This window comes from Pogona vitticeps, chromosome 8 (assembly GCF_051106095.1).
Source record: "Pogona vitticeps strain Pit_001003342236 chromosome 8, PviZW2.1, whole genome shotgun sequence".
In the NCBI taxonomy this organism is placed as follows: domain Eukaryota; kingdom Metazoa; phylum Chordata; class Lepidosauria; order Squamata; family Agamidae; genus Pogona; species Pogona vitticeps.
In genome coordinates, this window is record NC_135790.1 from 13,140,142 (window position 1) to 13,166,128 (window position 25,987).

The window sequence follows — 25,987 nt, forward strand, 5'->3', positions numbered from 1 at the left end:
GACTTGATACAAAGAATCTATATACAGGATTTTCTGCATCATAATTACAGTATTTTTAAAAAGATATAGTGGCTGTGAGGGAAGATTCAGAACAGGGTAACTCTTTAGTCTGCACCATTTTCCCAAGTAGAGATCGGCACAAGCCACAGTTCAGCACTTTGGTGCAGTTCAGTAGATTGGGCTCACAGGTGTTGTGTGGGTGCTCTGGGTTCCCTGCCCTGCCTCCTCCCATGGGTGCCCACACAGAGGAGGAGGAGGAGGCAGGACAGGGAAGTCCGAGGCACTGCCTCTGAATGGGCTACTGTGGGTGGAGGTGGGGGAGGGAATCCCAGGCACCTGTGCAACCCCTATGGACCCGATCTGCCAAACTGCAACAAAACACTGAAGCATGGTTCGTGCTCGTTTGACTGAATTCCCCCTTTGGCTGACATTTGGCCCATGAGGGAAAGTCTATGGCTATCTTAAATTTGCGCCATAGGACAAGTAGTTGCTTTGGAGATAATGGGAGGAAAAGGTTTAAAAATCTTTTTTCAACGATGTGGTCCTGATCCAATATGTGTGTAAGAAAGAGTGGGCACGTACTTTTTTTAAAAAAAAAGCTGTTTACAGACTTCCAGTTTGGGATATAGCTTTAGAATAGTTTTATGACTAAAGATTAACTGAAGTTTCATTGATTTTAATGTATCTTCTCTAAGCATGACTACGCCTGGAACCTACCTGTATATTAATTTGCTTTATGTTGCAGTGGTGCCTCGACTTAGGAACTTCATTGGTCCCAGAACTCCAGTCGTAACTCGAAATGGTTGTAAGTCGAAGCACAATTTCCCATAGGAATGCATTGAAATACAATTAATCTGTTCCAGCTGAAGAAAGAAATCACCCAAAAAAGCCCACAAACAAACACTGCAAAACCCATCGGAATGCTATTAATCCGTTCTGGCCAAGCGGGGGGGGGGGGGAGAAGAAAAGCAAACAAACCGTGCAAGACCCTCCAGAAATGCAAAACAGCAAAGCAGAAAGCAAACAAACCCCACAAGATCCATCAGAAATGGGGGGGAACCCAAAAGCAAGCAAAGCCCACAAGACCCATCGGAAATGTAAAAAGAGCAAAGCAAAAAGCAAACAAACTGTGCAAGACCTTCCAGAAATGCAAAAAGAGCAAAGCAAAAAGCGAACAAACCCTGCAAGACCCATCGGAAATGGGGGGGGAACCCCCAAAACGCAAACAAACCTCGCAAGACCCATCGGAAATGGGGGGAGACCCCAAAAAGCAAACAAACCAGGCAAGACCCATCAGAAATGGGGGGAGATCCCAAAAAACAAACAAACCCCACAAGACCCATCGGAAATGGGGGGAACCCCAAAACAAGATCCATCACAGCATAGAAGCATAATCCCACCACTCAGCACAAAATCACACTGCAAAACCCACCCAGAACAGTCTTTAAAAAGTAGAAAGCAGCACCTTACCAGGCAGTCCTAAGCCTCCTCTGATCACACACTCTCTAACTGCTGGGGTGAAAGAGCTACAAAGAAGCATCCTCTTCACCACCAATAGTTAGCAATTTGAATTCCCCACCTTTTCCCCCTGCCTTTTTCTGGTTGTTACTCAAAACTCTCACTGCAAGTCGAAGCAAAATTTTGCAACTGGAGCTGGTTGTAACTTGAAATGGTCATATGCTGAGATGTTCATAAGTCAAGGCACCACTGTATCTGAAAGGTTTTTTTTTTGTTTTCATTTTTTTTCCCAAATTAACTATCTTAAAACTGAAAATCAACTGAAAATTTCCCGCATGTGGATGCAGGAAACAGGCAAAACAACATCACAATGACTGAATGCCATTCCATACCAATAGCAAAGCCCACACAGAAGGCTGCATCAGCAATGGCGTAGATGCTGCCGTAGACAGAGGTGTGACGAAGATCCACCAAGTATCCCATGATCGGCATCATTGAGGAATCTACCATACCTATTCGGAGAACAAAACCAAAAACAATTTTATAAAAAAGGGCTATTCTTCCCCTCTAAGTTTCAAACCACATGTGATTATTCTTCAAATACACATATAGATACACTGGTGCCTCGCATAGCGATCGCTCCGCATAGCAAAGAAATCGCTTTGCGACACTGTTTTTGCGACCGCAAAAGCGATCGCTTTGCGATGGCCCCTATGGGAAAAATTTGCTTTGCGATGATCGCAGGGAAGCGATCGTCGCAAAGCCCCCATTTTCACACAGCTGATCAGCGGGGCTTTGCAATGATCGCGGGGAAGCGATCATCGCAAAGCCCCCATTTTCGCACAGCTGATCGGCGGTTCCAAAATGGCCATCCGCTGTTTTGCCTCGCTTTAGAGACACTGAAAATGGCTGCCGCAATGGAGGATTTTCGCTTAAGGTGAGTTTTGGAGCCCATAGGAACTCATTGAAGGGGTTTCAATGCGTTTCTATAGGCTTTTTAAAATCACTTAGTGACGAAATCGCTTAGCAGCAATTTGTGCTGCACGGATTGACGTCGCTAAGCGAGGCACCACTGTATGTGCATATGTATGTGCACATACATTTGGTTATTATGTAATAAAAACAAGAAATGGTCTCAATTTGAGAATAACCATAGCTCAGTAGTGGAGTAAAGGCTTTACATGTAAATCTCTCATGTCTCCAGGTAAGGCTTAGAAATAATTCTTCCTGAAAACTTGGCAAGATGGCTGTCAGTCACTGTGGGCAACACTGGGCTAGGTAGAGCAATATTCTAACAAAACTTAAGGTACCTACCTGTGAGCATTCGTTACTGTTTTGATCCAATTTGATCCTAAATATATCCAGAGCTGCCCTTTGGAACTTTGGTCTGTGAAAAATTAGACAAGTGCTTTTCAAATGTCTGGTCAGTTCCTCCAAGAGGGGAAGAGACCTTTCATTTTAGATAAAGCATCTGTTATGTTTAGCTCCTTGCTGAGACAACTTATCCAGCTTGACTAGTGGGGGCGGGCAGGAAATGGCAGTTCATCTGTAGCTATCAATGTCTCTGTTTTCTCTCCATTCTACAGATGTATCATGTTGTGATGATTTCCCTTTGCTGACCAGACTTTCTATATAGCACTTTATCTACCTTGACCTGACTGCTGCTGGTTTCTACCTATTCTTCTTACTATCTCACACAAAGTAAGCAAACAATGAGACACATCCTTCCTCCCTCTCTTTGTTCTTTACTTAGAAGCCTGGCAGGGAAGAGACAAATTTTCCCAAAGGTATGGACAGGAGTCTCAGGAAGGAGGCTGAAGACTGTACATGGCTCTGGGGCAGCCACTGGTCTACCCCAGTACCCTATCCAAACTATCTGTATTTACAAGTCAGTCTCTCAAACTGTGTGCAATCAATGAGAAAGATGGAAAGTGTTAGGCACAGCAGAAAACAGTCTGTTTTGATAGGCAATATAGAATAAACTCACTCTTCCTCATCTCTGTTTCTCCCCAAAATTGAAGGGGCTGCTGACAGCTGTAGATATGTCACCACCCATAACTCCTTAACAATATCACTTTTGATTACAGATCCTCCAACATAGGTTTGAATTCATTACCTACATCAGGAGCTCCTCATGTGTAGAAAGGCAATGTATCCAAGAAAAATTTAGCCACTGCCTTTTCCCACTGATGTAATAAGCCAATATTTTATATATTAAACCATATGATTTCACCATCACCCAATTTCTGAAGTGACCCAGCCCTTTTTGAAAGTGAAATTAGGTTATGCATCTTTCCTTTGAACAGTTTTGTCAAGACACTTTACAAATCATACCAAGGGCAAATCCAACTCCACTGTTGGGGGCAATAAGTCCATAGATATTTTGAGCAAGTGGAATCTGTGGGGCAAAAAGAAAGAGAAATAAGGGTGAGGACCTAGGGCATGAAAAAAAAACCCACTAACATATTGTCTTGTATTTGTTTTACAGTCTTAATATAACTGATAAACTGCTAAAATATTTGGGTATCAGAGACAGGGCATGTCTCACACAATACTATAGGGCTATTGAGGTATTTATTAAATGACAAATGAGAATTGCAACTATGTTGCAGTGTGATGTACTACTCTTTAGGGGTCCAGCAAGCCACAATCAATTCATTATACCCCAGATCCACCTCCCTACTTTTCATCTCACCCAAATGCACTCTGCATTTTGTAGTCATGAAGTATCTGCTTTGTTTAGCTGTTTCAGAGCAGGAACATCACTACTTAGGCTGCTCCTTTTGAAAGTGTTGTGCATGTGCAAACCTCGGTGTTCTTCCAAACTTGCTATGAAGGGATGGTGCTGTTTTGCCTACTGGGGATCCACACTTGAGAAAATCAGCATATAGGATTTAACAAAGATTTCCTTTGGTCCAACGCATCTATGTAGCTTCTAATTTTAAGTCTCCTACTAGGTATTGCTGAACTCCAACTCCCAGCTCTGCCATAGGCTATGCTGGCTGGAGTTGATTGAAGTTGTAAACTATTACTCAGCAAACTTTGAAATGATCCGAATCAACCCCAGGACAGTTACATCTCAGACAACTAGTCAAAGTTCAGAAAGGTCTGAGGCCTCTTACAATATGGTTTCCTAACTGCTTTCATACTTACACAAAGGAGACTTATTCCCACAACCATAATCCCAATCAGTGAGCAGAGCCACCTGTGAAGGAAAGTAAGAGAGAGAGAGAGAGAGAGAGAGAGAGAGAGAGAGAAAGAGAGGGGAGATTGTGAGATGTGTTCTGAAATTGTCATTGCAATCTTGCTGATTGCTATCACAATCTCTTTATACAGAAACTGGGTCCTTTCTAAGGACAAAGGTAGGATAGAAAATTTTTTAATAAATAAAATTAAATATAAATACAAATCTATGGTGTAATTAGACTTGGAATACTGGATACAATCCAGTCCCCAGCTCTTACAAAGGATAACATACATCTAGAAAAGATACAGAAAAATGCAACCCAAATGAGCAGCACTGGGAGCTCATGGTGGGGGATATAAAATTATGCTAGTTGAGTTGTCCCTAATCAGTATACAAAACCCTTGAACCTGGGACTACCTGGTGAGATTGAATGATCCAAGAGAGACAGAAAGAAGTACTTTATATGGTGCACAGTTACTCTGTGGAATTTGCTATCAAAAGGTGGGGCAGCAGGCACTAACAAACAATATGCTCATCTTTAGAAGGGGATTAGATAAATTCATGAGAATAATGGCTTCTACGCATAAGAGTTGTATCTACCACCTGGCAGATCACAGAGATAACATGACTCTGAATTTGATATCCGGGGAAACAGTGAGAGTGGGCTGTACTCTCATCCCCTACTTACGGGTTTTCCTAACAGGTGCAGTTTGTTTGCAGTAGAAAATAGAAATGCAGGCCTTGGAAAAGTTACATTTTAAAAAAAGAATCTCCAAGCTAACATGGCCATAATTTTTCCAAGGTCTGAGAAACTGCAGAACTATATAAGCCTTAGGTTTGACACAGGAGATCTTTTCTTATGCTCCAGTCTAGACCTGATCTTCAGTTGGGGAAACAGCTGAATTGAGCCATTGGTTCTCTCTCTTTGGAAAAGACACTTCCCAAGTTGCACATTTGGACATTCGTTGTCCAAATGGTGCAACCAAAACTGATGCTACAGCAGAAACACGCAGGATTGCAAATTTCAAAAACCTTTGGGCTCTTTCACTTACCGCCCCATCCTTTTTGCTAGCATCCCAAATAGGTTGGTACCAATCAGATAAGATACACTAGCAGGAAGAAAAGCTACACCTGGAAAAAGAAATGCAATACTGTACATGGAAACAATCATCAATTTTTAAAGAAAGGCTTAGAATTCCCCATGCTACAAAATCCTGTCATCTGCATGTATATATAAATGCAGACACATGCATATTCTCTAACAATGGCAACAGACAATGAATAGTTAAACCTGTACTTCTGCATTATAGATTTGATTGGAGAGAGAGAGAGAAAGTGAAAAATTGTACATCTTTTTAAATAATTTCAGACAATTTTATACAAGTCAGGTAAAATAGGCATTAGCTATAACAGCTAAATTGAGCCTTCATCTATATATAGAGGTAGACCAATTACTACGTGTTGTTGTTGTTTAGTCGTTAAGTCAGGTCTGACTCTTCGTGATCCCATGGACCAGAGCACACCAGGCCCTCCTGTCTTCCACTGCCTCCCGGAGTTTGTTCAAAGTCATGTTGCTAGCTTCAGTGCCACTGTCCAACCATCTCGTCCTCTCTCGTCCCCTTCTCCTCTTGCCTTCACACTTTCCCAACATCAGTGTCTTTTCCAGGGAGTCTTCTCTTCTCATGAGATGGCCAAAGTATTGGAGTCTCAGCTTCGGGATCTGTCCTTCCAGTGAGCACTCAGGGTTGATTTCCTTTAGAATGGATAGGTTTGTTCTCCTTGCAGTCCAGGGGACTCTCAAGAGTCTCCTCCAGCACCACAATTCAAAAGCATCAATTCTTCGGCAGTCAGCTGTCTTTATGGTTCAGCTCTCACTTCTGTACATCACTACAGGAAAAACCATAGCTTTGATTATTCGGACTTTTGTTGGCAAGATGATGTCTCTACTTTTTAAGATGCTGTCAAGGTTTGTTATTGCTTTCCTCCCAAGAAGCAGGCATCTTTTAATTTCAGGGCTGCTGTCACCATCTGCACTGATCATTACTATGTAGGTGGCATCTATTTTGTCTTCTGATCTGTAGACTATCAGCACCATCTTAGTGCCCTGGTGCGATTCTCATTCACAAACAAGAAAGATCATAGAATCATTGAATGATAGAAAAGTGAAGTTGGAAGGGGCCTACAAGACCATCAAGTCCAACCCCCTGCTAGGTGCAGGAATACAATCAAAACATATCTGCCAGGTGATTTTCTAAGTTTTTCTTGAATGCCTCCAGTGTTGGAGTACTCACCAACTCCCAAAGTAACTGATTCCACTGTCGTACTGCTCTAACAGGAAGTTTTTCCTGATATTCTACTGAAATCTGGCTTTCTTTAACTTGAGCCCCTCGTTATGTGTCCTGCACTCTGGGATGATCAAGAACAGATCCTGCCCCTCTTGTGTATGGCAGCCTTTCAAATATTTGAAAAGTGCTATCGTATCAGCACTCAGTCTTCTTTTCTCAAGGCTAAACATGCCCAATTCTTTGAGCCTTTCCTCATAAGGCTTGGTTTCCAGCCCTCTGATCATCCTTGTCGCCCTCCTCTGAACTTGTTACAATTTCTTAGAAACCTTCTTGAAGTGTAGTGTCCACAACTGAGGTGAGGCCTAACCAGTGCTGAATGGAGGGGACTAGCAATTCATGGGATTTCAAAACTATACTTCTATTAATGTAGCCTAAAATAGCATTTAAGGGACATGGTGGTGCTACAGGTTAAACCACAAAGCCTCTGGGTTGCAAGGTCGAAATACCAGCATTTCGAATCCACATGACAGAGTGTCCCAGCTCCTGCTAACCTAGCAGTTCAAAAACATGTAAATGCAAGTAGATAAATAGGTACCACCACGGTAATGGTGTTCTGTGTCTAGTCCCGTTGGCCATGTGACCACAGAAACTTTCTACGGACAAACCCTGGCTCTATGGCTTGGAAATGGGGATGAGCACCGCCCCCTAGAGTCGGACATGACTGGACAATTGTCAAGGGGAACCTTTACCTTTACCTAAAATAGCATTTACCTTTTTTGTAGCCACATCACACTGTTGGCTCATATTTAGCTTGTGATCTATGACAATTCCATGATCCTTCTCACTCATAGTTTTGCTGAGCCAGGTATCCCCCATCTTGTAACTGTGCAATTGATTTTTTTTTCCGAGGTGCAGGACTTTGCACTTATCCCTGTTAAATTTCATTCTGTTCCTTTCAGCCCAGTGCTCTAAACTATCAAGGACATTTTGAATTTTGTTTCTGTCTTCTAGGGTATTAGCTATTCCGCCCAATTTTGTACCATCTGCAGATTTGACAAGCATTCCCTGCACTCCCTCATCCAAGTCATTAATAAAGATATTGAAGAGCACTGGGACCAGGATTGAGCCTTGGGGTACCCCACTAGTTTCTCAACAGAGGGTTCCCCAACCATCAGGAGACTTCTTCTAAACCATCATCTCTGTAATTCTAAAAAGGCAAATGAAGAATATAGGTGTGAAATAAGTAAATGAAGTGAAGTCCGTGTTGCTGGTTAAATTGGTATCTGGATGGAAGCCCATGGCTGGTAACCAAGGCAGAGAGAAGCTTGTGCCCTTTCAGATACTGATGAACTATTACTCCCAGAATCATTCACTATTGGCCAGGCTGGCAGGGGGTGATGGGAGCATGAGTCCAACTGCATGGAGGGCTGTAGGTTTCTCAGTCATGTCCTAAATTATGTCAGAAGGCTGTCTTGAAGAAAGGGGGGAAAATAGGAGGGAAAATCTATCTGTAGTTGCTTTGAGAATTTGTAGTGTCATGTTTGAACAGCATTCAGTACAGGTTCCTTAGCTGGCCTCTTTAAAAACTCATCCTTTCTTCCTTTATTCCAGTGTTACACATTGAACCAACAGAAAGGTTATTTGTTCTGCAGTTACAATTAAACCAGAATTAAATATGTGACTGACTGGTTTTCAGTTAGTTACTATTAATGTACTCTTCTTCAGTATTTATTACTGGCATGTCTGTTTGCCTGAAGATAGAGCATGCTTATTGAATCTCAATTGTTTGTTTTTAATTTCCTTCAGCTGTGCTCCTTTTATTTATTTTCCAGGTTCTCTGGGAAAATCTGCCCACTCTCAGATTTGCTCAGAAACAACAGCTTATACAAACAGAAGCAGCAATTGAAAAATGCTCTGTGCCAATAGTATTAAAGTATTCAACCTATAGTCTTATCTCTCATCTATATCCTCTACTATGCTTTACAAATACACTATTTAATAGTATATATAACAAGATCCTGAATCTCTAACTAGGGTCCTTTTTTGCATTGGCAGGAACAAAACACAATGGCATCAGTATTTGCAGAGATATGTCTATAGATTCCAATCTGGCCACTGGCCACCGGCCACTATTGTAATACATGTTTTCTGATTGGATGATTTTTATCTATTTGTATTGGTGCAGCCTTAGTTTTAAGGTCCATTTATTTCAATGGATCTGCTCTTATCTGGTCCACCCATTTTGTTTTAAGTTGGACAAAAGAGTAGAACAAGAAGAACTTAGTACATTTTTACCCTGCTCATGCCCCTCTCATGCCCCTGTTATTATGGCAGCAATCCAGTGAAGTAGTCCTGATCCCCAGGATCTCTCCCTGAGCATTATGACTGGCAAAGAGTTCAACTTATCCACAGTTAACAAAGTTCTTTGGGTGATGCATGTTGGAGGAACTGATTGAGACATAACAGAATACTAGGCTCCATGATGGAGAGTTGTCCCTTTCAAGTTCACCATTATTCAAGGAGGGGGCAGAGCCTGGGAAAAATAGTCAGTGATGGTCCAATAGAGATAAAAATTGCTCTTAACCTTCTGTACTTGTTGGAGCACATAGCCAGCTTGGAACTATCCGTGGCCCTGCAATGCCACCCTACACACAGAACTCTGAGAGAGCAATTCAAAGTCCTGTAATACTACCCAGAGCCTACTCATTTTGGGTGTCCTATTGCTTATCTTAGTCTCTTGCTTATCTTCAGGAAGAGTTCAGTCATCCCCAAAAGAGAGTAACAGGATCTCTGAAAGTAATGGATGTTGTCCTCAATCTCAGAACTGAGTAGTTCTTTCCCTTCATTCCATGTTTCATAGACTCTGTGCAAGTAGTGTGCAACAAATTTACCCCTTTTTTGCTCCCTTGATTGCTCATTCCAGAGGATCTGAAAGCCAGAAAAAAGACAGACAAATGGTTCTTACAGAAACATCTCTGGCAGAGGGCTCCTCTTGGCTGACCAGTTGTTTCCTTGGTTAGCTCTCAATAACCCTGCTAAACATAGCTAGTAATTTGATTTGAGTAGTACATGTAGCTCAAAACATCCCCAAAGGTCATCCTTCCACAAACAGGACATCAGTATTTTTTTTCTTTTTTAAACAAAAGTTTTCAATTTAATCTTATTATCCAGTCCCCGGCAGTATATAATTGCTGTGTACTAAGTCACCCTCCCAGTGCCTGTAACATTTCATTTTAAAACTTTAATCAGTACATATCTCCTTAAAAACTGTGTGACTGCACTTATCTGAGAGGTTGAATGCTCCTGAGTATATCAGCTCATGGAGCAGGGGGAGAGAAACACACCCATCTCAATGTATTCGTCACAGTCATCAGATGCAGAGTTTGGAAAGCTTCTTTGTAAAAATAATAGTTTGTATTGCTCTGTGTTTAGAAAGCAATTCATTGTTATTTCTCATCACAATGTGTTAAAAATTGACTCACTTATGACTTTTTAATACTTTTTTGGAGGAACTGTTAGGATTTGATAAGAGAATGGCATATAACATGCACAATTCCTTTTGAAATGCCTTCATATGTACCCTTAAAAAGTAACTAGAATAAAATATTACTCATTAAACAGTCAATTTATGTCATTCCTGTTCATTACATTGTCTTCAAAATGGAACTTTATCATCCCTAAGATATCAATGTAACCTACAGATGTCTACTTTTCTGGTAACTGATGATATGATCACATGAAAGAATACATACATGTCTATGTTGTGATTTGCTGTCAGATCTAGACTGCAAGCAGTTATCAAGGAGGAGCATGAAACTCCAATCCAATCAGGAAGCAATTTTCTGGTCTTCTGCAGAAGTGTCCAATGAGGAGGACAAGAGCCGATACTAAGATAAGATATTCTAAACAAAGTTCTGAGAAGTTAACACTGAATTGGCTATTATATTACAAGGCCTGTGCTATAGTTTTGATAAAAGAATGGATAACATTAGAAAATCAAGGACTGTTGAAATTGGAAGGTCATGATTTAAAAATGGACTGGCATGCATATGTGTGGTATGGAAAGTTCAAAGAACAGACACATTTCTCAGAAAACATTATGAGGAAAGTGTTATGTCTAGTATGGCAAAAATTTCAAATGAAAACTTATAAGAAAATTCCAATATGGGTAGCACCAACAGAGGCATTTACATTGTAAGTATTGAATCAGAAGGGAGTTTTACCTACATATAAAGATTTGTTAACTAAAGATTAAACTATGAAAGACAAACAAAATCTAGAGAAACTGGGTCTAGCGACAGATTGGTGGTCAGTGCTGAAACTAGAATCAAGATATAAAAAGGACAAAAATATGGGCTTTTTTGAGGGGAAAATTCAGGCGAATGAATTATGGATTTATATGAAAGAGGAAATAATAAAAAATGTACACATGCCAATTAGAATATGATCTAGAGGATGAGAGGGTGAAGAAGACGATGGTAAAATGGGCACAAAACTTTGGCCATAATATTATATTGATGACTAGACAAAAATGTGGAAAGATAACTATTAAATGATTAAACCAATTAGTCTTAGAGAAAGCATCCTTAAAATGTTTCATAGATGGCATTTTACTCCAGTAAAATTGGCAAAAATGTCAGAAGGGATCAGTAATGTTTGTTGGAAATGTAAAAAACAATCCAGGGACTTATTATCATGTATGGTGGTCATGTGAAAAAGCAAAAAACCAAATTGGTTACAGGTTTGGGAAATGTCACAAGAAATCGTTCAGCAAAAAGTAAGTTTTAAACCTGAAATGTTATTATTGAATATAATGCCAGAAATTATTGATAAGAAAATAAAATATAGTCTACTTTATATATTTACTGCAGCTAGGATACTCTGGGCCCAAAAGTGGAAGAATGGAGAAAAGCCAACGATGGATGAGCTATTAAAGAAGCTACTGGATATTGCATCATTAGACATACTTTCAGAAGTACTACAGGATCAACCAAGACACTTTGTAAAGGAAAGCTGGAAGCTGATATATAATTAGGACCAAGAAAAGACAGGAACACAGTGGAAGAAACAGTTTATGGCGAATGAGTGCTCACTAGAATTCTTTGATGATATTTAGATGCCTAGATGATGGAAAAATTTCTGATCTCTATGTGTAGTATGGATGCTTAGTTTTGATGTTTTGTTGTTATTTGGTGCTATTTCTGTTTGGTTTTAGTTTTCAGTTCAGTATGTTTGTACAGTATGTATGAAATAAAAATACTATTAAAAAAAAACAACACCAGTAGTTGCACACATGGAACTAAGATCCCAGATTTTGCCCGGGTAGTTTTTTATGCATGAATATGTTCAGTTGATGAAGTACCTGCAGAATTCATGATATGTTCACTTGGGAAGTAACTCAGTTTTTAGTAAGAATAAAGATGGTTGAGCCATTACTGTATATCATGGAAACATAAACTCGATATCATGGGTCCAGTTACGAAATTACAAAAATTGCATTGAAAAAGTTGGGGGAAGGAAGGAAACAAGTTATCTTTGTAGCAGATAGTCTTGGAGTTCTTTGAAGAAGGCCCTGGAGAGTCTAGGAATATTTAGTGAACTGTTAATGGGCTTTGGAGAAAGGCAAGGAGGAACCCCATATGGTGTATCATTCATTGCCAGAGGTACTTCCCAAGAAAACTGCCAGTCTTTTCTGCTTGACATTTTGGGCGTGGGGGAGGGGGGAGACAGAAAAGCAATGGGAAAGGTGGGGAAATTATAGGTGAAACACAAAATGCATCTGGACCGCTATTCTTTCTCAGGTGAAAGTCAGCCTATAAATGAGACAAATAAAAATGAAATAAATAAATTCCTAATCCTTTTAATAGGAGAAAACCTTTTAGCTGAAAACAGTCCAGGAAGAGTATAAAGTTGAACCTACCCAGTTGCCACTCTGAAGAACACATGGTTTCCATCATCCAAATGGGCAAAGTGGCTTCAAGAATAGCAACTCCCATGTTAGCAAAGCAGATAGAACCTGAACGGAGAAGAGATACTGAATCTTTATCATAACTGGGAAGAACACATATCTGTCCTGGTGAGATTAAAATTTAAATTTAGGCAATAGTGGGGCAGGATGGGAGACACAAATACTCAAATATTTTTAAAGGATTTGTTTTTTAATAGGTTTGGGTTTTTTAAGCATGTGCTTATCTTACTTTTGAGAGTTCTTGGGGGTTTTTAGCTTAAAGAAGTTTCTCTTTCTGGACTATAATTCCCAGAATCCTGATACTCCAAAAGTTCAGAATACTTGTTCCCAGTCTAATAGAAGCTACATTTCCTTGGTGGATATCGATATCATCAAAACTGTATTTCTATGGGGAAGGCACATTGACTTACCTGCTGCAATCAAAATGTAGGGATCCCACAGCAAGGTTAAAAGAGGAGTTCCACTGGTACTCTGCAAGACATACAGAAAAGGTAGCCCCCAAGGATCTCGTGAAGAATTCCCCCCCCCACACACATACACACACACTATCTTCACCTAAGGCTGCTTGAGGAATGAGGGGAAAGGGTGAATTTGGAAGGGCTGCTTTTTAAACTCCTGCTCCATGACACTTTTTGTCTACATGACCAATGGCCAGGCTGGTTGCTGAATTCTGGAAGTTCTCATAAAAATTATACTTTCCCCCAAGCTTTAGAAATGGGGATTCTACCAAGGGAGTTTGCTGTCCATGATACAAGGATATATTCCCTGGGGAGAGGGGAACTATAATTTTAAACATCCCCAAATTTAAAACAGCTCATATAAATTGAAAATACCCATCTTTCTTATATTGAATGGTTGGTTCCACCCACTTTTTAAAATTTGGAAATGGCAGCCTGAGTGTTGATCTGTACTCCTGCATTGAGCAGGAAGTTGGACTTGATGGCCTTATAGGCTCCTTCCAACTTCATGATGCTGTGATTCTAACACCAATGGTAGCAGTCAAAACAGTCTATAGCAGTGGTCTCCAACCTTGGGCCTCCAGATGTTCTTGGACTTCAGCTCCCAGAAATCCTGGCCATCAGAGGTGGTGGTGAAGGCTTCTGGGAGGTGTAGTCCAAGAACATCTGCCAGCCTAGCAGTTTGAAAGCATGTAAAAATGTGAGTAGATAAATAGCTACCACTATGGTGGGAAGGTAATGGTGTTCCGTGTCTAGTCGTGCTGGCCACATGACCACGGAAACTGTCTATGGACAAATGCTGGCTCTATGGCTTGGAAACGGGGATGAGCACTACGTCCTAGAGTCAGACACGACTGGACAATTGTCAAGGGGAAACGTTACTTTTACCTTACCTCCTGAGTCATAGTTTGATAACTCTGTCCACTACACCATACTTCTTCTCCTACACTAAATAAGACTCCCTAATTCTTTGTCTTCTTTATCTTATTGCTTGCTTTACTCCAGGCTCTATTTTTGTTTATTCATTTGTTTTGGTTTTTTGCAGGTTTTTCTTGTTTACTGTTCATCTGATGTTTTATACTAACACTTTGCCTATACTGTTCTGTTTGTACATATAATGTTTAAAAATCTGGCTTTATAGATCCAGTGTGTCAAAAGCCAGTGGGGAAATAGATGATTAATAGTGAATTAATAAATGCAAAATTATTGTTGAGCCTACCTCAGGGGAAATCTTTGATGGATGCAAAATACAAAGCTGTAAAGCTGAAATAGAAATATCATTACTAGACAGTACCCAGTCAACCCCAATGGAATATCATTTCAGTTTTATTAAACATAATCAGGTACAATTCTCCCTTTCCATTTCTGTTCACTGTCAATTTTCTCTTGGATTCTGAGCTCTGGCAGCCAAATCCTAAGCATGTCTTTTATGCAGGAGGAAGTTTGGCATTCTTCAGTGCCACTTATTTCCAAGCACTACATGTACAGTATCCGAGCTTGTGCTTCCATTTCAAGCCCACAACTGGGGATGTGACTCAGTCTTAGCACCTACTCACCTCCATTCAATAGAGCTAAGAATGCCAAGATCAGAAAGGGAGAGGACTTGCCCACAAACTCATACATCACACTTCCAAAAGGAGCGCCAACTGCAAGTCAAAAACTTCAAATCAATCCTGCTGGTGTGGAAAAACAATATTAACAATATTAATATAAACAGGACTATAAAGTGGCAGTGAGAAACTTATCAATCGTTTAGCTCTCTCTGCTTTCTACATTACATTAGGGACTAGTTCCTGACTAGGGGGTATTCATATACTTTCTGTTGGGACCCTTCTCCAAATGCTCTCTAGCCTTCTCTGATTACACTTCATGGCCCTCAGCTGCTGGTTAAACCAGGGAGCTGGTCAGGCTCAGCGGCAGAGAGGGCATTTAGGTGTGATCATGTCAACCCTGATGGCAGTGGTGTACCAGCCATCCACCAAAGCATTGACAGGAGTGCCAACCAAGTCAGCCAGAATCCCCCGCATGGTATCTTGGAATCTATCAGGATCCAGTAACCTGCTGGGTCGGACCATCTTAATGGGTCCAAGCTCCCCATGGGAGGGAAGTGCCTCTGAGAGGCTGCATTTAATTAGGTGGTGATCCAACCATGACAAGGGGGCCGATACCAAGTTGGTCACCATCGGAGTACACTCTCTCTGCTCAGCAGCAAAGACCAGATCCAGCATATGACTGCCCACGTGGGTAGAACCATTGACTTGCTGGGTCAAGTCCAAGGAACCCATAGTTTCCAGGAACTCATGAGGTGGGCTGGAAACTTCAGCCTCTGCATGAATGTTGAAGTCCCCCAGAACCAATAGTCTGGGGGACCTCAACAGTGCCACAGAAATGAAATCCGCCAGCTCCAGCAGGGACTGCACTGGATCGTGGGGAGTGCGGTATGCCAGCACAATTCCAAAGCCACCCTGGCCCCAAACGACATGTGGACGGCCTCTAGACCTGGGCTTGCCACCACAAACAGTCTAGCAGCCTCAAAGATGTCCTTATAAGCAATGGGAACTCCCCCTGTCTGCCCGCCCGGTCTGCCCTAGTGTTTGATGGCATACCCAGGTGGGCATATGAGTAGCTCTGCCTTCAGCACCCACCCACGTCTCAGTTATACAGGCCAGGTCTGCCCATTCCTCCAGGATCAAGTCCTGGATGAGTTGGGTTTTATTGTGGGCAGACCTGGCATTTACAGAGAAGGAGGCTGGCTAAGCTGGTTACCTAGGTTCGAACAGGTGGCAGCAGAGCTAGAACAGGGGACAGCCTTCAAGCATCTGTCTGCTGTTCTTCTACGTTTGATTGCTACTGCACTAACACCATATCTCCCACTGCGCATAATTACTCATATATTTGAAGCACCCTTGCTGGAGTAGAGGGTATCAGCCACACTAGCCAGAAAATTCTTGGAAGGGCCATACTTCAGAGAATTTGCCTCCCAACCAATATCAAGATACAGTAACTGAAATCTCCCATCACTAATACATCATGTCTCTTTGAAATGTTTGCAAATTGACATAGCCAGTCATTCATCTGGATGTTTTCCTATCCATTTCTATTTGTCTTTTGAGTATTGCTAAAATAGGTAAGAAAACTATGTGGGTTCCAAAGTCCTTAAGTTTCCTTCCCAGAGCTTCAAAGTCTGAGGTGCTATCTTCAATGTTGCTCTTGGCTGTGTTGTTTGTTCCCACATGGATGAGAAGAAATGGTTATCTGTCACATCCCTAATCTGCTTCAGCGAGACAGCATACCTGGCAGGTCCATGAGTCTTCCCGACATACTTCGGTTTCCATAGTAAGGGAGTCTCCTATAATACTTACAGTATTTTTTACCCCTTTTTTTTGGTAGAGCGTAGGTTCAGTGTCTCTGCTTGACTGAATTTCAGTCCCTTTCATATATTCCTGCATGGTCTCCTCTTTGACTTTTGTCTACTTGTTGTCTGCCAGACTCCTCATCAAGAACCTGAAAGCGGTTTTGCAGTTCCGCTGATGAAAATAGTCTTCTTCTTTTACTCCTAACTGTAACTCTTTTCCATGGTGCTTTGCCACTGTTTATTTATTTATTTAATTAATTTAACTTATATGCCACCCAAAGGTCTCTGGGCATCTTACAACAATTGAAATACAATAAAAAAAGATGAAGCAATTAAAATACAATTAAAATAGATACTCTAAAAATTGCCATCAGGACCCACAGTTGATATTATTTCAATTAAAAGCCTTCTGGAACAGGAAGGTTTTGACCTGGCACCAAAATGTCATCAGTGTCGGCACCAGACAAATTTCAATTGGGATGGCGTTCCATAGTCTGGGGGCAGCTGCTGAAAAGGCCCTTTGTCTCCAAGCCATCCCTCTTACCTCCTTGAGGAATGGCTCTTTCAAAAGGGCCCCCTGGCTAGATCTTAACTGCTGGGTAGGTTCATATGGAAGGAGGTGGTCCTTCAGTATCTAGGGCCCAAGCCTATGTTTGCTCTCTCCTCGGCATTCTCTTCCTCTGCCTTCCTTTGTTGCTCTTCCACCTCCAGTGCCTCCATTGACAGCAGCTGCTGCTCAAAAGTTTTGTCAATGTATAGGTCATCTTCCTTTATAGACTAAAGTGTGGCTACTCGCTGCTCCGCTTCTCTCACTTTTTCTTCCAACAATGCCATCAGTTTGTACTTGCTGCATGTGTACGCCATGTTACACTCAGGGACAAAGAGAAGCATTACGCAAACGTTGCAGGTCATCACAAGTGAACTGTCTCTTCCCTCCACAATCAAACCTTTTCGCTTTGATGTGTTTGTCTGTGAATACCCTTCCCCTTAATTTTGTTGCCTTGAATGTAGCTGAGAAATTCCATTAATATACAACTATTTCCAAAGTCCAATAATTTTGTTAGGGGTCTCCCCTGTCAAACTCTTGTTAGTTCACCCTGACCATTAGCTCCCTGGGTCTGCCTCACCTTTATTCCTCATCTGCGCTCTGTTAGGAGTCACCAATCAAAAGGCCCTCCCAGAACTCACAGCTGCTACTTTAGCTCTCGTCAGTAATCAAGACACACACACCCTTCCTGTTAAGTTGAACACACAGCCCTTGCTGTTGAACTGAGCACACAGTGCTTCTGAATGGGGAATTCCTAGGGATTACTCCTGATCCCTTCCTGGTGTTAATCTAAAAACACTCACCTCTCTGCCTTTGTCTCCTTGCTTTCCCACTTTCTTTTGTTCCTTCATCCAGTAGACCTTTCCTTTCTACCTTCCCTTCCTATCTCTCCCCCATCAAACTCCTGTTCATTCGCTCTCTTTGTGAGCTCCCTGGGTCTGTCTCAGCTTTATTTCTCAGCTGTGCTCTGTTAGGATTCAGCAGTCGAAAGGAGACTCAATGAGATGATGGAAGGTTAGCTTACAAGAGGAGATAGAAGCAGGGAAGGAAAAGAGGGAGCTCATCATAAATATCTTCTTCGTGTGGTCAAAGCTTTACTCACCAAGTACCCCTAAAGCCAGCCCCCCTAAGGCTATTCCCATTGCATTTCCCCTCTCAGAGTCATCTGTGTACACACTTGCCAGCATCCCCAGACCTGCAGAGTGAGCAAAGCAAATGTATTTTGAGCATTGTTATTAATTAACATAATAAGTAACCTTAGTACACTGAATCAGTTGATGACATCCAGCTAACGATTTTCTAAACTAACAATGAAGAATTTTTTTTTTCCAATCTGGGAGCCAAGCTCCAATATGAAAAGGGACTCAGGGGAATACATTCTAGAATTGGCAATGGAAAGAAAATGGTTGTGGGTCCAAAGCAAAGTGGGTTGGACCAGACATCTACTAAGGTGGCTAAACTCCGGCACAAAAGCTTTATCAGCTGAAAATGCAAGCTCACTTCCACAGAACAGCTTTCCTAGCTTTGAATGGCCACTTCTCTCCCACTGTTGAATGGAAACCACAGAAGAAAGTTCGAGCAAACTAAATCGGGAGCCCTTGAATCCTAGGGACAAAAGTTCTTCATTTCTAGCAATAGCTTACTAGTTTCAGACAGAAGTCTTGACCAGGCCTAAACGATCTGTTCTGTTACTAAGCTATGGCTCATGTCCTGTGCTGCTGCTACTGTGTCCTGCACAAGTACAGTTTTAAGAAGCTGTAATAATGCCTGGCAGTGCCCCCAGATTGCTTTTCTAGGATATGTCACTGGGCTCAACTAAATAGCACAGACAACTTATTAGAAACAAGAACTCCTTCACTGTTACAAACCAATATCTATGGCTTGCAGATCAGTTTGCTTTGTTTTGTGATTGGTCAACAGGAATTCGACACCAACTTAGTCTGCATTCTATTTGCTTACATATAACATTGGGAGCTGGAAGGTTAGTGTAACAGAAACACAAATGTGTTCTCTTCTGATGGTGTGCTAAGTGTAGCATCTGATTCAACCCCTTAATGCCCACCAGTACAGTATGTTTACCTGCAACAGAGGAACAGGCAGAGCCAATACCTTGCATTGCTCGAGCAATGAACAGCAAGATGTAGGTACTTGAGAAAGCAAATACTAAAGGAAAGGGGGAAAATACATACTTGTTATACTAATATGCTCAAAATGCTACTGTAATATTTGTTGAGATGTTAAACAGTCTCTGCAATGCTGTTTGTTGATCTGTTTTACGTCTAATTTACAACATACTATGACATTCTAGGATGAAAAGGCGGGTTATAAATGTAACAACAGCAGCAGCAGCTATTCCCTCGGATATCAGACTCAGAGGGCAAAAGCTAATGTTACTGGAGCAAAAATGGTGCCCCAAAAAACGAAAGTTCTCAGTGGTTTAGGTATCTGGCTGCAGAACCAGAGAGTAGGAGTTCAGTTCCCCCCTGTGCCTTCTGGGAGAAGAGCCAGACTGTGTAGCAATGGTAAGCTGCACGGTCTCAGGGCACCCCCAAAAGAAAGGAATGGCAAACCACTTCTGAGTGCTGTCTACCTAGGAAATCCTGGAAAGGGTTGTCATGACTTCAAATCACCTTGATGGCATACAATTAATTGTTCTTATGAAACAAAAGGGAAACATCAATATATGCTAGGGGACCCTGAGTCTTCTCTGTGTTGAGTGCTTTCAAGTCACTTCTGACTTATTGTTTGTTGTTGTTTAATCATTTAGTCGTGTCCGACTCTTCGTGACCCCATGGACCAGAGCACGCCAGGCCCTCCTGTCTTCCACTGCCTCCTGGAGTTTGGTCAAATTCATGTTGGCAGCTTCGATGGCACTGTCCAACTATCTCATTCTCTGTCATCCTCTTCTGCTCTTGCCTTCACACTTTCCCAACATCAGGGTCTTTTCCAGGGAGTCTTCTGAGATGGCCAAAGTATTGGAGCCTCAGCTTCTGGAAATGTCCTTCCTGTGAGCACTCGGGTTTGATTTCATTCAGAATGGATAGGTTTATTCTCTTTGCAGTCCAGGAGGCTCTCAAGAGTCTCCTTCAGCACCACAGTTCAAAAGCATCAATTCTTTGGCGGTCAGCCTTCTTTATGGTCCAGCTCTCACTTCCATACATCACTACTGGAAAAACCATACTTTTGACTATGTGGACCTTTGTCGGCAAGGTGATATCTCTGCTTTTTAAGATGCTATCTAGGTTTGTCATTGCTTTCCTACCAAAAGCAGGCATCTTTTAATTTCGTCACTGCCTTCATATCTTCCTCTTCTGTTTGCCAGGAGGCGATGGGACCAGTGGCCATGATCTTAGGTTTTTTTTTTATGTTGAGCTTCAGACCGTCTTTGCATTCTCCTCTTTCTCCCTCATTAAGAGTTTCTTTAATTCCTCCTCACTTTCTGCCATCAGAGTGGTATCATCTGCACATCGGAGGTTGTTGATATTTCTTCCGGCAATCTTAATTCTGGCTTGAGATTCTTCCAGTCCAGCCTTTCGCATGATGTAGTCTGCATATAAGTTAAATATGCAGGGGGACAATATACAGCCTTGTCATACTCCTTTCCCAGTTTTGAACCAATGAGTTGTTCCATATCCAGTTCTAACTGTTGCTTCCTGTCCCACATATAGATTTCTCAGGAAATCTATATGTGGGACAGGATAAGGTAGTCAGGCACTCCCGTTTCTTTAAGGACTCGCCATAGTTTGCTGTGGTCCACATAGTGAAAGGCTTTTGCATAGTCAATGAAGCAGAAGTAGATGTTTTTCTGGAACGGTCTGGCTTATTCCATAATCCAGCACATGTTAGCAATTTGGTGTTTCTCTGCCCCTTCAAAATCCATCTTGCACTTGTGGGAGTTCTTGATCCACATACTGCTGGAGCCTGCCTTGGAGGATTTTGAGTATAACTTTTCTAGTTTGTGAAATGAGTGCAATTGTACGGTAGTTGGAGAACTCTTTGGCACTGCCCTTCCTTGGAACTGGGATGTAGGCTGATGTTTTCCAGTCCTCTGGCCACTGTTGAGTTTTCCAAACTTCCTGGCATATTAAGTGTAGCACCATAACAGCATCATCTTTTAAGATTTTAAGTATTTCAACTGGAATGCCATCACCTCCACTCGCCTTGTTGTTAGCCATGCTTTCTCAGGCCCACTTGACTTCACTGTCCAGAATGTCTGGCTCAAGGTCAGCAACCACACTATCTGAGTGGTATAATTTTTATATATATAATATAAATATTTTTAAAAATATAAAATAAAAAAACAGATCTTTCTGGTATAATTCCTCTGTGTATTCTTGCCACCTCTTCTTGATGTCTTCTGCTTCTGTGAGGTTGCTACCATTTTTGTCCTTTATCATGTCCATCTTTGCACAAAATGTTCCTTTATCATCTGCAGTTTTCTTGAACAGATCTCTGGTCTTTCCCTTTCTATTATTTTCCTCTATTTCTTTGCACTGTTCATTTAAGAAGGCCCCCTTGTCTCGCCTTGCTATTCTTTGGAAGTTTGCATTCAATTTTCTGTAACTTTCCTTATCTCCCTTGCATTTGTTTCCCTTTTCTTCTCTACTATTTTAAGGCCTCGTTGGACAGCCACTTTGCTTTCTTGCATTTCCTTTTCTTTGGGATGGTTTTTGTTGCTGCCTCCTGTACAATATTATGAGCCTCCATCCATAGTTCTGTCCACCAAATCTAGTTCCTTAAATCTGTTCTTCACTTCCACTGTGTAATCAAAAGGGATTTGGTTTAGATCATTCCTGACTAGCCCAGTGATTTTTTCCTACTTTCTTCAGTTTAAGCTTGAATTTTGTTATAAGAAGCTGATGATCAGAGCCACAATCACCTCCAGGTCTTGTTTTTGCTGACTTTATAGAGCTTCTCCATCTTTGGTTGCAGAGAATATAATCAATCTGGTTTTGGTATTGCCCATTTGGTGATGTCAATGTGTAGAGTTGCCTCTTATGTTGTTGGAAAAGAGTGTTTGTGTTGTTGGAAAAGAGTGTTTGTGATGACCAGCTTGTTCTCTTGACAAAACTCTATTAGCGTTTGCCCTGCTTCGTTTTGAACTCAAAGGCCAAATTTACCTGTTGTTCCTTTTATCTCAGTCCCTACTTTAGCATTCCAGTCCCCTATAATGACTTATTGTTACTATGAATTAATGACTTCAAAACGTCCCATCATAAGCAGTCATCATCAGATCTTATGGACTAGGAACCAAGGCTTCTTTTATGGAATGAAGTTATCTCATGTTAGCACTTCTTTTCCTAATCAATTATGTGCCCCCCAAGTTGATGCTAATTTATGGCAACCTTACCATAGTTTTCTAACTACTGTATAAACGGCTCAGAAATGTTTTGTCAGTTTCTCCTTCTGGTGACAGTCTTGGATCCTGCAGCTTACCCTGTCTGCCACACACACTTCAGATTGTCATGACTGAGATTATGCGGGTTAAAAGCATGTATGAAGATGGGTTATGTAGTTGTGAAGAAATGTAAAATGGATCTATATTAGTTCTGTGTAAGAACGATTTTGTATGATGGTAATGTTTTCTTCATGAGCTGATTGGAAAGTTCCTTGTACCCAGCCATGTCAGGATACGATAAGGCGTGAAGACATAACATGTTGTCTTGATCCGGACTGAGATGAGGAGAAGGAAAACAAAACCTGAATTTCTCCTGGGAACCGAAGGTGGGATGAGAATGGACTTACCCAATCGCCTATTGGTCAACACCTTGAGAGCTGAAGAAGATGGGTGGTGCCAAGAAAGTAGAAAATTGAGTTTGTGCCATGTGGACTGTTCCTTAGAGAGGCTTAGGAGCCATTTTGAGTCTTTTTTCCCTTATGTTAGATTGAAGGGAATTGGAATGTAGAGCCTCAGAAAGAAGGAGAGGGGGGCTATACCCTATGCCTACCCTTAAAGAAGCTTTTTAGTATTTTTAACCATATTTTTGTTTAGTGAATGATACCTAGATGTCTTTGCAATACTCTGTGGAAATGTAACTTATGCTTTGATTATGCATCGAACTGAATATCTATAAACACTTAATTTTTTCAATAAAAATTATTCTTAAAAATCCTTAAGAATGGTCTTTTGAACAGCAAGTCTGCTGAGCCTGCTTCCAGAAAGACTGTGAAGCCACAGAATGCTACAGAGTCCTATTTGCCTGAGTTTTGATAGATCTGGCGACTACAAAGCTCATGTGTATGTTCTTGCTGAACTTAGTTAAGTGCAAGCAAGTATCTTTTAGGATAGACTTGTGAGAAGGGATCTGTAATTCTTCCTGGCTGAGGTCATTTGGACTCTACCCAGCTGTATAGGAGATTCAGACTCCCTAATTGCTCTCTATCCGCTGACCAAGTGCTCTCCACAAGGAGGCTGGGTCGTGACACAGATGATCTTGGCTGGCCCCACTCCTGGGAGGGGAAGAGGGGAGTCAAACCCCTGGCTTCTGCCTCTGCAGCCAGGCACTCCATCCCACTGAGCTATATAAGCTACAGCTCCCTCTTTTCCTATAGCCTTAAATTTTTCTAACATCATTGTCTTAGTGCAAAACTCTGAGTTTTACAGAAGTACAAATAAATCTATTAACATTAATTGGAAAGATGCAAGTATGTATCAAAAGGCCCAGTGCTCAGTAGCCATGGGATACTGAGCCAGCTGGGGAAAAGAATCGCAAAATTTTACAACACAAGTGTGTATCATCAGAAAAAATGCTGGTTTTATTCATATGCCCGTTTAATTGACAAGCAAGTCATTTCATTGACCCAGAGCTATGTGATTAATTTATTAAAATAGCATTCCAGATATTGTTGGCTGGCCTGCAACTCCTATCAGCCCCAGCCAGCATAGCCAATGGTGAAGGACAATAGGAGCTACAATTCAAACAAGATCTGGAGGGCCACAAATTTCTAGTTCTTTGTTTGGTGGACAAGAAACCTGAAGGCCAGTCATGAAGCAAACAATACTCACGAATTGTAGAGAGGAACATGATGACAAATCCAAGAAACATGGGAATGCCATATCCTATCCTACGGGCAGAGAAAAAGATCTATGGGTCTGTATTCCCTGTTAAGTGATAGGCATGTATAAATAACTGTTTTTGAGATAAAAGAGAAAGACAGAAGGATTGGAATCAACTGAGCAGCTTCAGGGGCCTCAGCTAGAATAGGCTCATTTTAATAAAAATGGACCTTATAGATCCATTGACTCACCCTATCACTGACTGAATGGGTCTGCTCTAGTGCTGCACAATAGGATTTCAGTCAATAGATCCACCCATCCTATCAGACTATAGAAACTGATATAACAAGCCTAAAAACATCCTCTGAGGACCTTAAAGTTATCTATATGCAGTTAGGTCAGAAATAGATGTTACAGATAGCTCTCAACTGGAAAAGGGAAATTGTTGAATGATACCCTGTTTCCCCAAAAATAAGACCTAACCTGTAAATAAGCCCTAGTATGATTTTTCAGGATGCTTGTAATATAAGCCCTATCCCCAAAATAAGCCCCAGTTAAGTGAAACCCTGCCCTCCATCATTGTGCAGCAACCAGAAGAAGATGACATGACTGTATTTGAATAAATGTAGATGGTTGTACATGAATAAAATAAAACATCCCCTGAAAATAACCCCTAATGTATTTTTGGAGCAAAAATTAATACTGTATGAAACCCTGTCTTATTTTCGGGAAAACATGATATAAGTAGTTGAGTGCCACAGCAGAAGCTCCTCAGGGATTATGGAAATCAGTTTATCTGTTTAGTGCTCAGATTTATGCACACAATTCTTTTGTAGTCTGATTTCACAAGCACAGAAGACTAGCCTCATTCATCTGTCTGCAGTATTGATGTGCTTTGAGCTCCAATTGTAGGCTATCTTGCATCTGGTTCAGGCCACAGCAATGCCCACCAGCTGGACAGCAGACTTAGTAGCTTCAAAAGTCATCTGGTCACAGTCTGTCCCCCTCTGGTGATACACATTATGACTGCACTTAAATTATAAAAATCATTTCAGATTTTTTTCACCTGTCTATTTAAATTAGCAAATGCAATTATATTCAGCTGTGTCTTCTTTTGTCCAGCTTTTGGGCAGAGACTAAGTAGCAACTTCACTTTCACATAGGCATAAAAATAAAGGACATGATACAAAAGCTGCCCTACCTGTTGGTTAAAGGTCCCACAAAGGGATTGGCAATCAGCTGCATCAAAGGCTTTGAGGCAAAAAGCAATCCAACGGGAATGTTCTCATTTGATAGGTACTCTGCCTCATCTGCACAACTGTTGTTCAGTGGCAAAGGATTCATGAGGAGATGAGATGCATTTCTGTCTTGGTTCTCATTTGTATTTACTGTCACACTGCTAGCAATGTCATCTGAGATGGCTGGTGCTGTAGTGTTGTAGTCAGAGAATGTTGAGTTATGTGGAGCAGCTGTCAAAATCACATGAACCATTGGAACTGTGGTCTGAAGAACAGAGCGGCTAGCATTTTTGTAGGTGGCAAAGAGGAAGGAAGGAATGATTGGCACTGAAAAGAAAGGGGTCAGAAGGTTATACGGCACTTCTGGCACACATGGTACAAATCACAACATGCCAAATAAATATGTAATAAATATAACAGCTGAAATCCTGTTGGTGTTGCTAAACTTGAGGAAGGGTGATGATGTTACCGGGGGAGGGGATTTTCAGTAATCC

General features: G+C 41.4%; 1 protein-coding gene and 1 long non-coding RNA gene across 2 annotated transcripts in view; one reads left to right on the forward strand and one right to left on the reverse strand.

Moving 5' to 3' along the window:
• Positions 1 to 25,987, reverse strand: part of SLC18A1 (solute carrier family 18 member A1) — a 55,013-nt gene that overhangs the window by 26,183 nt on the left and 2,843 nt on the right. Inside the window, exons 2-13 of the mRNA XM_020812324.3 lie at positions 25,457 to 25,820; positions 24,265 to 24,323; positions 19,338 to 19,421; positions 18,361 to 18,453; positions 14,913 to 15,002; positions 14,576 to 14,619; positions 13,309 to 13,369; positions 12,851 to 12,946; positions 5,698 to 5,776; positions 4,612 to 4,663; positions 3,793 to 3,856; positions 1,851 to 1,970 (exon numbers count right to left, since the gene is read on the reverse strand). Of these exons, the coding sequence (XP_020667983.3) occupies positions 1,851 to 1,970; positions 3,793 to 3,856; positions 4,612 to 4,663; positions 5,698 to 5,776; positions 12,851 to 12,946; positions 13,309 to 13,369; positions 14,576 to 14,619; positions 14,913 to 15,002; positions 18,361 to 18,453; positions 19,338 to 19,421; positions 24,265 to 24,323; positions 25,457 to 25,820 (1,206 nt within the window). The remainder of the gene's footprint in view (positions 1 to 1,850; positions 1,971 to 3,792; positions 3,857 to 4,611; positions 4,664 to 5,697; positions 5,777 to 12,850; positions 12,947 to 13,308; positions 13,370 to 14,575; positions 14,620 to 14,912; positions 15,003 to 18,360; positions 18,454 to 19,337; positions 19,422 to 24,264; positions 24,324 to 25,456; positions 25,821 to 25,987) is intronic.
• On the forward strand, positions 2,970 to 13,628 carry LOC144584188 (uncharacterized). The gene is made up of 2 exons (XR_013538286.1): positions 2,970 to 3,159; positions 11,802 to 13,628. It is a non-coding gene; the product is annotated as an uncharacterized LOC144584188 (long non-coding RNA).